General features: G+C 36.9%; 1 protein-coding gene across 2 annotated transcripts in view; it reads right to left on the reverse strand.

The window, feature by feature from the left end:
• The window catches only part of ephb4a (eph receptor B4a), a 39,296-nt gene extending 33,014 nt beyond the window's left edge, over window positions 1-6,282 (reverse strand). For both annotated transcript variants that reach the window (XM_042725119.1, XM_042725118.1), the window contains exon 1: window positions 5,281-6,282. In XM_042725119.1, the coding sequence (XP_042581053.1) occupies window positions 5,281-5,359 (79 nt within the window). In that variant the 5' untranslated portion in view covers window positions 5,360-6,282. The remainder of the gene's footprint in view (window positions 1-5,280) is intronic.
• Between the last annotated feature and the right edge of the window lie 7,061 nt (window positions 6,283-13,343).

Raw genomic sequence — 13,343 nt, forward strand, 5'->3', positions numbered from 1 at the left:
AGAAATCTCTGAAAGATCATTAAAAATCTCTTCATTTGGGTTTCATAGATTATAAAAGGCTTATTGGTTTGGAACGACAAGAGGGTGAGCAAATGATAAATTTTTTTAGTGAACTACTCTTTTAAGTCTGACACCAGTTGTGAAGGTTGAAACAAATATCTGCAGAACAAATATCTGCATCCACACAAAACCACGAAACGGACACAAAACGATGTAGTATACATGCCAGACCAGTATGTGGAGCTGTAATTCTGCCACAGATATACACTAAAAATGGATAAGAAGACTTGCGCATAAACCTTGCGCGCAGTATACAAACGAACATGGCACAATATTTATTAATCAGTGTTAATGTTAGTTAATAAAAAGACAATCGTTCAGTATTTGTTCATGTTTTGGTTGCTGTTACGCGACATAGCGGTGTGTGACTAGGGGCGAGACGTGGGCTGATGACATCATCGTTTCAGTGAATATACGGATTCGCTGTCCACACAAAAACGCAATGGTGGCGTTTTCAGATTTATCCACTCTGGGACCCGGTTTCACTCTCCCAAAACGCTGGATCCGTGTAGACGAAACGCCTATAAGATACAAAATGTATACGTATACAGCTAAATGCTTCTCCATGTCGACGGGGCCTAATTTCACTGATGTTTAAACTGAAATTTTGTAAAAGTATGAAACCCTCAGAAGACAGTCAAAAAAACTGTGCATATGTGCAATTCATTTGAAATATTCAAACAGTCAAATAATTCTAGATACCTTATTATCCTAATTGTTCTCATTTTCCATCAGATGGTTACATTTGCAACACTGACGGCAACAAAAGCTAAATGAAAATGCAAATTCACTCTCTGACAGTAGATGGCGCTTTTAGACAAGCAGAAATGAAGCAGTTTCCATGTTTATCTCTGTAACCAAAGCAGCACTGTGCTTAAAAACACTATTTTATTACACATTATATGGAGATACACTAAAAAAAAAAAACCTTTTAAATGCATGCATGCTTGCAAGGTCTGAGTTGAAATGAAACGATTTTGTTTTTTTTGTTTTTGTACCAGATATCACTTTTTCACAATAATATATTTTTTAAAATGCAGCAGCTTCAGTTCCATTTGGTCAACTAGTCTCACACAATTCTACCACTAACTAGTTTCCACAAATATATAATCATCCATAAAACAACATAAAATGATTTGCCAGTGAGGTTGGAACAAACTTAATTCAAGATTCTCTAAAAAACAATTTGATTATGTTACTTAATTTTTGCTGCTTGTCTAAAGTTATCTTATTTTAAAGATATTTACTCAGTAATTTTTACTGGAAACAAGACTGAGAATATCAATTTTTACAATGCATGAGGATTGCCAAGAATCCCATCAGGGCTGTAAAATGTCTTTAAATAATTCTACAAGTTGGTTGAAATCGATCCTGGACTACTGTTAAGTTGTAATTGGTTGGATTACTTGAACATGCTCCTTCCAAACTTTCTTTGCAACTCTATTATGAAACGTGTCACAACACAAATGTGGTCCACTTACAGAAATGACCCACTGCATTATTGGAGTTCTTAGATCACTGATTGTGTCTGCCTCTGTAAGGTCAAAGGTCTCCTCTCATGCTAAACGGTGATTCTCAACCGCTTTTAGGGGCGTGTAGGAGGGAATGATGGAGACAGAGAGAAAAAAGATAAAACGAGAGACTCTTAGGCTGTCAGCCCCTCATCCATCAGGGCGGTATTGACACTGATGCACTGGCTGAAGTGACATGAAAGCGAGAGAGAGAGAGAGGGAGTCCAATCCCAACAAGAGCTGCTTGAGCGCTGTTATCATCCCATCAATCTGAACAGTGTTTGGATCGGCAACCGGGGCAATTGCAGACCACACACTCAAACACAAAAAACACACATGAAAGAATAAAAGTTTAAAAAGGATTCCTTCCACATGAGATCCACCATGCACATGGAACTGGAAGCTCTCTGGGTTTGAGACAAACATACTGTGGTAACTCTGTAGAGAGTAAAGGTGCGGGATTGATGATTAGAGATGAGACGCAGAGCTGCAGTTTAAATCTTCAAGCAGCTAATCACAGGATTAACAACCAAAGAGAGCATGAGGAGCGGGGGAGAGAGGAGAGCACCGCTTTAAATGCAAATCCCTGTCTTATAAAAATCAGTTCCATTTAATAGGATTTCTGAGGAGGGATGTGCTTTTCTGCAGCGGGAGAGAAGTAAAGGAAACTTCACCACAGCCAAAAAAGAACAAGTGAACCACAAAAAGAGGAGCAAAGAATAAAAAGTGCTCTGCATAAATATTGATTTTTGCATTATTATGCCACTAAACATGTATGTTCAAAATGGCACACAATCATATAACATAGGCCTAATTCTGTAACACTTTTATTTAAGAACTGATTCTCACTATTAACTAGTTGCTTATTAGCATACAATTTACTTGCATATTGGCTGTTTATTAGTACTTCTAAATTAATGTCTTATTCTGCATGATCATATTTTAGATCCCTTAATTTCCTGCATACCTAAACAACTAACAAACCTATTACTAACTATTAATAAACAGCAAATTGGGAGTTTATTAAGGCAAATGTCGCAATTTATAGTGAGAATTGGTCCCAAAACTAAAGTGTGACCCATTATTTTTTACTATTATTGAGGTATGAATACTTTGCACAGTAAGCAAGTTTCTTGAATGCACTTCTTTCTTAGATGATTTACTGGTTTTGCCTATGGCGAAATATGATTTCATTGCCAAAACTAGTTTAAAACAAAAAAGCAACTATTGCTTGTAGTGTGGCCACGTGATACCACTTGAAAAGATCATCGTATGTTGTGTCACAAACAAGCATACAGTATACACCGCATTGTATGCTTCTATTCCATTCCAAACATAGCCAATCCATGACTGTGAGAGTGAATGCATGTGCATATGACGGAGAGACAGAAGAGAGACGAAGATGAGAAGAGTGAGACAGAGAGAAATAAGTGAATAAGTGACAGAAGGTGAAATAGATAAGCTCTTTTTTTGCTCCAGGGTAACAGAAGACGGAAGACAGAAGAGTTCCTGAGCTCTGACCTTACATGAAAGCCATTGTTACTTCTCTCTTTTTTAGCTGATATTTCCTCACAAAGGGAATTAGAGATCAGTGCAGTGATCCTCACAGATCTGGCATTAGTTTAATCTCAAGCAGGGGTTTGAGTTACTACAGAATCAAATCCAATCTCCCCCCTGCTGCTTCTGTTACTGACTTCACCATATTAGTCTTTACAACTGCCAAAGCAACTCCCCCCAGCCCCCCATCTCAGTGAAACAGCAGGTACAGTTACCGAATCGGGTCGTATTGATTTTAGTCATATGAAACAGGGGCCAAAATTAACACTTGAGTAAAAACTAGAAATAAAAAGAAATGCTAGATAAAGTCATCAAGACACAAGCAACAAACTAATTAAAACAGAGACAGGGCCTAAACAGTCGAAACATGAGTAACTTCAAAACTATCTTGTCTTTAAACTACTTTTTAAATTTATCCAGCAGCTTTCCATTACACTTTCCAAAAAAAAGTTAAAGAACTCATCAGTAGAGAGAATTTACCGGAGAAGCTCAATGTCTTAAAACACACCATTAAACAGAAATCCAACAGGAAACTGATGAGAACTATAACACACCAGTATAGAGTTGACTAGGCATGAGTTAATTCTAATTCTAGTCTAGTCAGTTCTAGGGACAAAGGGTTTTCTGACTTGCTTTTAAGGTAAAGGGACAACACTTTTTTCTCCCTAGAAAAACAATATTTTCCTTGTAGAGACATTTAGACAAATATTTGAAGAACTAAAATCTAAGAGGTTTCATTTTACCGCGAAACAGCCTTGATATAACATTTTAGTTGTATAAAAATATAGCTGAAAATACTGCTTTTAGTGGCCAGTAGGCTACATGAAAGTTTTTACATCAAATAGCATAGACACATCTCTTCTACAGTTCGAGACAACCTCGCCGTCCCGAATTAAACGCTTTATCGCCTTCTCATTTGAGAGCACAAACTACGGGATTTCTGACACTCATCGGCTAATTACCGCGACAGAAATGCGTCAATAACTCATTAATTGGACCCAGTGTTGCTGTTGGAGGAGCATCACCTGCGTGTGTCTGTCACACAGGTCGGTTAATTGATTTCAGCAAGCGGGGAGCAGGTGTGTGCACCGCGCCATGTAATGCGCGGAACTAATCCGAACCGTCCGTCCGCCATCGATTAAGCAGCCTGCGGCAAACTGATAGACTTAGAACACGAAGTCACCTTTAGCCAAATCTAGCACCATATAGCCTACCTCTCTGTATTTGCCACTGCAGGCTGAAACCTCAGTGTACAGCCATTCATCATTCCACTGATCAAAATGACTAATTATTGAGGTTACTGGATGGAATGTCCCCTGACAATACAGGACTCAAATTTCTATCGACCCAAGACATCCATATATTGCTCATCCTTCTAACATTTGCGTGTTACTTGAGATGCACTTATTGTGCCTCTGTTTGATCCACCCAACGGCGATTTTCAGAAAAGAACGAAGACAAAGGAATGGCTTAAGAATTAAATCAATGTTATTAAGTGCATAGTCTATAGTGATTACAGGAGCATAGTAATTATATTGATTATTAAAGGGCACTTAAACTCTGAAAGCAACTAATGTGAAAGCAGGGGCGTATAGCAACCATTATAAGTGCACTTTTTAAAATCTCTACTTTAAATCCCCACTTTCAGGGAGATAATTGTTACTTTTAAAGCAACACCCCCACCCTTCCCGTTTGGAGGAGTCTTTTTATAAAAACTGATTCGTTCAGGAAAAAACAATTCAACTATTCAGTTGTTCTTTGCATCAATAAAGCTAAACAATTACGCCAACGACAATAAACAGAAGCGTTTTACAAACCCCAATCTCACAGTGCCTCTGTAATAGACCAGACTGTGAAGAATAAAATCAGTCTTTACTAGACATAACCCAGAGTAGTCTACTGCTAACTAGCCATCGAATACATGGGATTTATGAATGCTTTCCCAGTAAGGGCCTAATTCATATTAACTTGTAAACAGAAGAATGGGCATAATACCCAGTCAAAACATTGCATAGTGAATAAAATAACACTTCATCTGTTTTGTATACATCATATGTTAACACCCAATGTTATGACACCTTTATGTGTAACAACACGTCTTTCTCTAAAAGGAGTCAACAGGTAGTTGCGTTTAATAAAATGATTGAGTTACCTTCTTCAGCCACTGATCTGAGCAGGAACTCCAGCAGGATAATCCAGAGCGCGGCCACATTCCTGGAGAAGAGCTCCATCGTGGAATCACGACTGTGTTACTTGTGAATGTTTACAAAGATGGGCAAACAGTGCAAAGGTTTAAGGATCGTCAGCTGGGTCTTGTACCCATCAGGAACGAACAATCGCACGGTGGGAGTCGTCACAGCACAGAGAAAAGCCACCAAGTCATGAGAGAGAAAAAAAACTTCGGACGAGAACAGTTTAATTAAATTGAGAAAAACTAAATCTAATAGCGTTTCAGTTAAGTTTGTTATAGAAAAACAGGTTTAGAGAAAATGGATATTTAAAAATCACTTTCTATGCTAATCGGAGACTGTACATATCATTAAAGAACGCAAAACCAAACAAAATCTATCTACACGCAAACATGTGCCAGTTTTGCAAAAACACGGAACAACAACATGCCGTACGCTCGGCTGCGTGGAACCCCTTTGTGAGGGGTGTAGGTCGACTTGTCCTAATTTTCCACTCTGAAATGGGACGGCTTTCTAAAATCCACCTAATAAAACAACTCCGTCAGGCCACTTCATTTACTGACAGTGCGAAGAGAAATGTTCGTATTTGTCTCGGGTTTAAATCACATCGACGTCCTCATTCAGCGCCAGATTTCTGATTTCCGTCAGCGAATCCACCGCGTCCTTTGTATCTTTAAAAACATGAATATCCTGCGAAATAAAAGCGATGTTTGAATGCGATCATACGCCAACTCAACGAGCGAACATCGTGCTGTTTATCCAATGACGAATGCAGGCAAATCGCGGTGTAGTTCGTCAAGATAATAACAAAACATGCGCGTTCGAGATGGAGAAAAAAATCTCGGCAGGTCCTAGAAGTTGGTACGAGGTGTTGAATCTTCAGCCGCTCGCAGTAGATGTGAGGTGGTCAATGCGACTGAGGAGCAGTCTCCTCCTCTCAAAGCACCTCCTCCACTAGCACCCCCTCCACTCCACTATAGGCCAATTCACCACGCCGGTCAAAAAAGCCAATCTGGTCGAAAAATAGATGCGTTTTCGATGATATTTTGTCCTTCCAGTTAGTTCGTTGTTTGCAAGTTGTATAAAGTTTCAGTTCATCTTGAAGTTATGCCATTCTTGTTTGTTCTGCCTACAATAATTAGCGAACTCTTTAGACAAACCTTTAAACTGACTTTTTCCTTGTGTCGCAATGTTAGTCCCGACTCCTGCAACGACTCCTGTCTTTAAGAAAAAGTCAAATATTGAAATTCATTGCAACAGCTGTTTTGGGCATGTAAGCTACCATATTCACCTGGATTGGAAAAGTCAACAAAATCAATTTAATATCTCTAAAACGTCCTTATCTGCTATTCATGATTGGCTGGCAAAATTATGGAAAATTAATGTTAAATTATAAATTAAATTATAATCATTTATTGCCATGGTGAGTATCAGACTGTCATACACCACCACAGTACCTTCTGTAAACAAGTCTTATCAGTGATGCTTAGATCAGCTCTTTCTGTTGAAAACCCAGACCACAGCAACCACTGACTTTAGAACAAAACCCGCTTCAAATAAACTGTCACAACCTTTTTTCTTTAAAAAGTAAGATGAAACCACACACTGGGAGCTTTTTCCCCCTTTAATTCCAATGCTAATGCATCTCTGGAGCCCTCTTCATCACACCTATGTGGATTGGCGTGTTATTTGGTGCAAGGATTGCACATTCACTCAGGTTCTTGTCATGCTAATTCAAGCACTTGTCTTCTCGCTGTAAACCATTAGATGCTGCAGGAAGGCCATATGAAGGAAAAGTGTGAGACTTGAAAAGCTTGTAGGGAGAAAGTGTGAGGGGCTTTGAGAGAAGACCAACTGGAAAAGGAAGCGAAATCATGCCGTGACATGTTTTATTTAATGTTTAACATGTTGTTAAATGCATATGAGGATGATATTATCAAGTGTTTGAAATCTGAGACTACCCAATGTAATGTGTATGAGGTCCTTCTTTTAAGCTAATGCTATTCATATGTGATGACACCAAATAGAAATGGCCATTGCTGTAAATTTGAAAGACATTTTTCATTCTGCTGGTTCAAATAAATAGGTAAAGGCACAGTACCAGCAATTAATCACAGAATGCTCACAGACATGTCTTCACACTTTAATGTGGCTACTGTCACAGATCTCCTGTATAAGCTGCTTATGGGTGACAAAGTAGCAAAAGTGTCTCTCTATGATTGGAATTCAATGTCTAAGCTTTCTTGTCCTCCTTCAAAAACAATTTATAATCACAATTTTGGTGAGTAAATGAGTCTAGAGACCATTCTGTTTTGAATCAGGACCTAATTCCACACATATACACACATGCATATATTATACAAGCTTTTTTGCCATTGCCAGTTACTGTTTTCAGCTTGAAAACAAAATGTGTATATTTGCATGTTTTATTCATTAGTGCATGCTATTCCATTGACAATTCTTGTCTTCATAACCTTTAATGAAAATATAATAACTTACTCTGACTTTACATTTTGGCTAACATTATGCTGACAAAATGTAGCACATAGCCAAACATGCGTTAAGCGTGCCCTCCATCCACTTTATGTGCTGTGACCAACATAAAACTACCGGACGACTGAAAATTTGAGGCAAAATGAAATGGGGTTTGCTAGTGCTCTGCTTTTACATTCAATGCAGAATCAAAATGGATCCTGTCTTATTTTTAAAACACACAATTTAAGGTGTGGATACATTTACAATTGTGCTGGAAATCTTGCAGCAAATTCCATGGATCCATGCAAAAATTCCCCATGAAGATTTTGCTCGTGTTCAAGTTGGTCATGTGAATTCATTGTGTTGACCAACATAAACCTGCTTGCTTTTAAAAGTGACTTCTGTGTGAGCAGTGCTTCATACTTTGCTACACTATTGTCCCTGAAAAATGGTCATCTGTCATTAAGTAGTAATAGCAATGCAATCTTACTGGTAAATGTAATTATTTTATGAGTTGGCGATATGAAAAATGTAAGATTTTTATAAGAAATTGGGCATGGCCTTAACCTCAACCCTCAACATAACAGTCAATGAGGTGTGAGCAGTACGAAAACATTCAAATGAGATCATACAAATTTATATGAATTGGTGACAAATTTGCCCAAACAAATCTTCCTCTAAACTAAAATCCCATTTTGGCTGACATCCCTTTCTATTGGCAACATACAATGACTTTTGTCAATGCAAACACCACCGATGATAATGATCATTGTAGTATCAGTCTGTGGTCAGCTACTGGTGAATTCTCAGTGGAAGTTTCTCTGTCTGTCTGGAGTGTGTGCTGTATTCTAGTAAGTGTGAAGAGCGGGATAATGACAAACGTGTCTGAGGAGAAACCCGGTGTGAAGACCTGGGAGTCACAGGGAGAGAGGTGTGAGAGGAAAGCGTGAATGGACGAGTTCAGCTACATTGTGTGTGAGGCAAGGGACAAGACAGATAGAAAGCTGCATTGTTGTAGTTTTCTTCACACAGCCCAGAGGGTGACATATACTGTCTTACTCCTATACTATAGGAGGACTGTGTTATTGTAAGAATTTACGTAAATTTGATATCGCACCCAACTGACGCCTCTTATACTCTTACCTACAGTTCAAGTGAAATGAGCAGTTACACCTATTTGCACTGATCACACCCTAAAAATCAAATATGATCATCAGGCTTTTGAGATATAGAGTGACGACTGATAATCCTGGAATTTACAGTCATGGGTGTCATGTTTACTTGCTACTAAGATACAAACAAGCATAAATATTAGTGTGGTATACACAAGGCAAGATTTGATGAGCAAGAAAATCCTGAGTTTGCCCAAGTGATGCTCAAGTTACATCTTTTTTTTTGGAAGGCAAGTTAATTATTGTGTAGACCTCTCTCTAAAACACACTAGTTTCAGTGTAATTTACATAAAACTCAACCATGAGACAACCAACCGTCTAACACCATTGTGGTATCTACTTAGAGTACACAAAGAACAGCAATACTAATGCTAGCTAAGGAACTACTGAATACACTTTTGATGGAAAATTGTATTTTAAAAGGATCTTTTTTTATTAAACACTAATATTTTAAATCGTTTTAGACACAACATTGCCAGTTGTTCTGTCAAGACGCATTGTGCCTGGTTTGACATCAGTGACATCAAATGTAGCATATTGACATTAGTGACAATATATGCAGCAACCACATTTTGCGCAAACCATGAGCTATCAGCAATGTGCCCTTGATTACTCTGGGGTAATTGCCTCAATAATAACTTAACTAAGTGACTTAATGATCTTTTATCCAAAGTGTATCTAAGTTTTCTCTTAGGATTGTTAGGATTAAATATTAGGGGGTAAACACTGGGATCAGCAAAAGTACAACCCATAGAGAACACTAGAAATTACTCACAAAATGAGGTTGATTGTGTTTTTCCTGCATAATCTTACACCTTAATGAATATGCTCAAGTAAACGCCTTCAACAAAGTTGTTTTATAGGAAATTACATAAACCTAACTAACAAAAGTTTTCCCAATAGTTTCCATTAAGTGTAAAGTTCACATTATTTCTGAACTGTGTTGGTGGTAACTCATTACAAGTAACGCGAGTAACGTAATCAGATTACTTTTTCAAGTAACTAAGCTCAGATCAGATGAGAAAATGTTATGCAAAAGTAATGTGAAAGTAACGCAAAAAATAACGTAACACATTACCTTCTATAAAAAGTAATGCAATTTGTTACTTTTTATAGAGAGCAACGCAATATTGTAATGCATTACATTTAATAGTAATAGTAAACTGCTTTAATACTAATAGTAAAATGTTTTTTCTTTGTTTTGTAAACATTAAGGGGAAAATTAGATGTTATTATTGCAAACATTATGGGAATGTTTCTCTTGAAATAATTTTAGATGAACTTCCAACTAAAGTGTTTCATAGACAACGTATAAATAATGTTTTTGTGCTAACATGTTGGGAACCTTATTAAAGACACTGAATGAATGTTCTATGAACGATACTGGAAGAATGTTTGTTCATACCTGTGAGAAAACCTTGCCAGAACGTTAGTGCTAAGAATGTTCCCTGTTAGCTGGGAATGGTTTAAGCAAAGCACAAATTTATCTTTTCTGATTCTTAAAAAAACATATCTGAAAATCTTGTGGATACATATGCTGTAGTTTATTATAGATAGATAGATAGATAGATAGATAGATAGATAGATAGATAGATAGATAGATAGATAGATAGATAGATAGATAGATAGATAGATAGATAGATAGATAGATAGATAGATAGATAGATAGATAGATAGATAGATAGATATTGTTTTGTTATAGCCTACATGCAGCTTGAGGTGGGAAAAAATAATGTGTTCATGTTCATTTAAATTAAAATGTTAAATTATATAAGTAAAATCAACCTGATAATTTGCAGTTCTGGCAATGTGAAAGTACATTTATGATTACAAATTTTAATGTTAGATATGATTAATTGTGATTACTTGCATAAATCTGATCAATTAGTTAATCTTTTTATTTTTAATTGATGGATTGCAAACACTTTAGGTGTTGTTGGTGGTGATCTGTGCCAGAGGGAGTAATCGCCTTAAGAATGTTATGTAAATGTTTCTGTCTGTTTGCAGTTTTACTGCAGCAAACCTGCTACATATACTTTTCCTTAGTGGCCTTTAAACATCTGCATACACAGGCATGCATGTCTGTGCAAAACATACACGCCGGCTTACACCCAACCAGACCCATTTTAATTAGGGACATTAGAATGGAGACGACACATGAAAATGCTCTGTTGCCATGGTGACCAGCCAGGATGGAGAGGTATAGTGAGGGGAATTTTCTGTGTGACTGTGGGACAAACACACACACACACACACACACACACACACACACACACACACACACACACACACATACATACACGTTCTCAAAAGCCTCGTTTCAACCTGATCTGGTGACAGGTATCAGTATCATACCTGTTTGATGGCATACCAAAAGAAAAGTCTGTGTAGGTTTCACTCTCCCTGCAGAATTACCCAGAACATACTGCTGCTCTGTTAGACTGACCCCATTCTGACTACAAACACCTCAAGAGCAGAAAGAACAACCTGAAATCTGAGAAATATTAATAGTTGAACTGGTTAAAGTCCCCAAATTGAACGCTGCAGGAAACAGAGAACAGAATACTTTCAATCTTCAAAGTAGATAAAAGATAATGGTTCTGGATAAAGAATCAAATAGCCAACTCAGACTTGTTCTTGATAAAAGATAATGGTTCTGGAACGGCAAGGAACCACTGAAGGACCATTTTTTTCCAAGCTGAATTGTGACACCATCTAGAGAAAGGGCAATAGAGTAGCTTCTTCCCACACACACGTTTACCACCGTCCACCCCCTACAGTTCACACCACACAACCTATTTCCTGTTTCAAACAATGGGCAGATGACCCAATCAGAAGGCACTGGAAACTGTGTTTGTGAGAATGTGTGTGTGTGGGAAGGTTCCCCTCCACCTCAAACATTAGGAATTACTTTTAAGCTAGGGTGAGGTGATACCAAGTCTGCCGGTTATGCTAAAAAAAAAAAAAAAAAAATGTATAATGCCATTGTGTATTAAATATATTGTTGCATATATGCATCTATTTTCTTTTATTTAAACAATATTTTTAATTTAAAAATGAAGTATTTATTCCTGTATGAATATGTTGTTAAGATTTCATTTAAATATGACTTTAAATGACTTTGGTTTGTGTAAATCCACATGGGTTTAAGAGTGTCTTTTTTTTCTAAATTAATTTCACACTTGTCTAGTACAAATATGGTTTTGTTTAATAATTACAATGTATACTTTCTTCTTACATGCCCCATAGGTGGGGCACATTGTAACATCTGAGGAGCACATTGTAACATGACCATTTGACAGCTTAAAATGTTATCTGATCTAATAAAAAAAAAAAAAAATATATATATATATATATATATATATATATATATATATATATATATATATATATATATATATATATATATTTATATATTATACACACACACAATACAAACTTAAATATTTTGCCAATGAAATAGAATTATTCTTTTTTTTAAATAAAATATTGGCATTTTTTTAAGAACTGAAAATAAACTAATTTTGGAGTTTGACAATGAACACATTGCAACCAGGGCCCCCCGCATGGGATGGCCCTGATCGCAACACACAGCTATACAGCATAGTTCAAAGCAATGTGGGCAAAATGATGAAGAAACACATTCAGATAATCAGAAAAACACAGAGATGAACACAACACTCCCCTCCCTCCACACACAGACAAAAAGATGAGCCATAATGCTTGACATTTCTTGAAATAATTTCTGAACATTAAACATTGACTCCCAGTCTTTATTCACCTGTTTCTCATGGTTTCTCATTGAAATTCATGAGAGTAATTAATGTAAATTACATCGCTAATGTCATAGAATATTACACAACGCTTTCCATCTGTGCAGCTGGAATTTAAAACTGTTTAGTGCCTTCTGCTAGTTAGTGAAGCACTGAAGAACTAGGCTACCAAAACCACTAAAACAGTAATGGCAACTAGTAAATAGGTTTAGGTTCAACCATAAGTTTTGTTATGTGTGGAAATGTTTAAACCATGTGTGTTATACACCCTTACATCTAGTTTAGCCTATTTAAACTGTTAAAACTATAATCCAAATGAACAAAGATTTTGTGTGCAATAAACAGCATAAACCTAAAATAGGCCTTTTTTGATATGATAGTGATCTTTTAAGCGTGTTTAAAATCCTAGTTAAAGCTACGCTAACTTTTAGCCCTGTAGTGGTTAAAAAAACGGCGTGCAGTGCGTCGTGAAGATGAACATTGTTTCAGTTGTGCTTCGACTCACGGTTCGAGGTATCGGTGTACGCATACATAACATCTTATCTCAGCGGACGGGCACATAAATAACGGTTTCTTTGTTATACAACTGCTAAATCAAATAAATTC

This window comes from Cyprinus carpio, chromosome B5, assembly GCF_018340385.1.
Source record: "Cyprinus carpio isolate SPL01 chromosome B5, ASM1834038v1, whole genome shotgun sequence".
In the NCBI taxonomy this organism is placed as follows: Eukaryota; Metazoa; Chordata; class Actinopteri; order Cypriniformes; family Cyprinidae; genus Cyprinus; species Cyprinus carpio.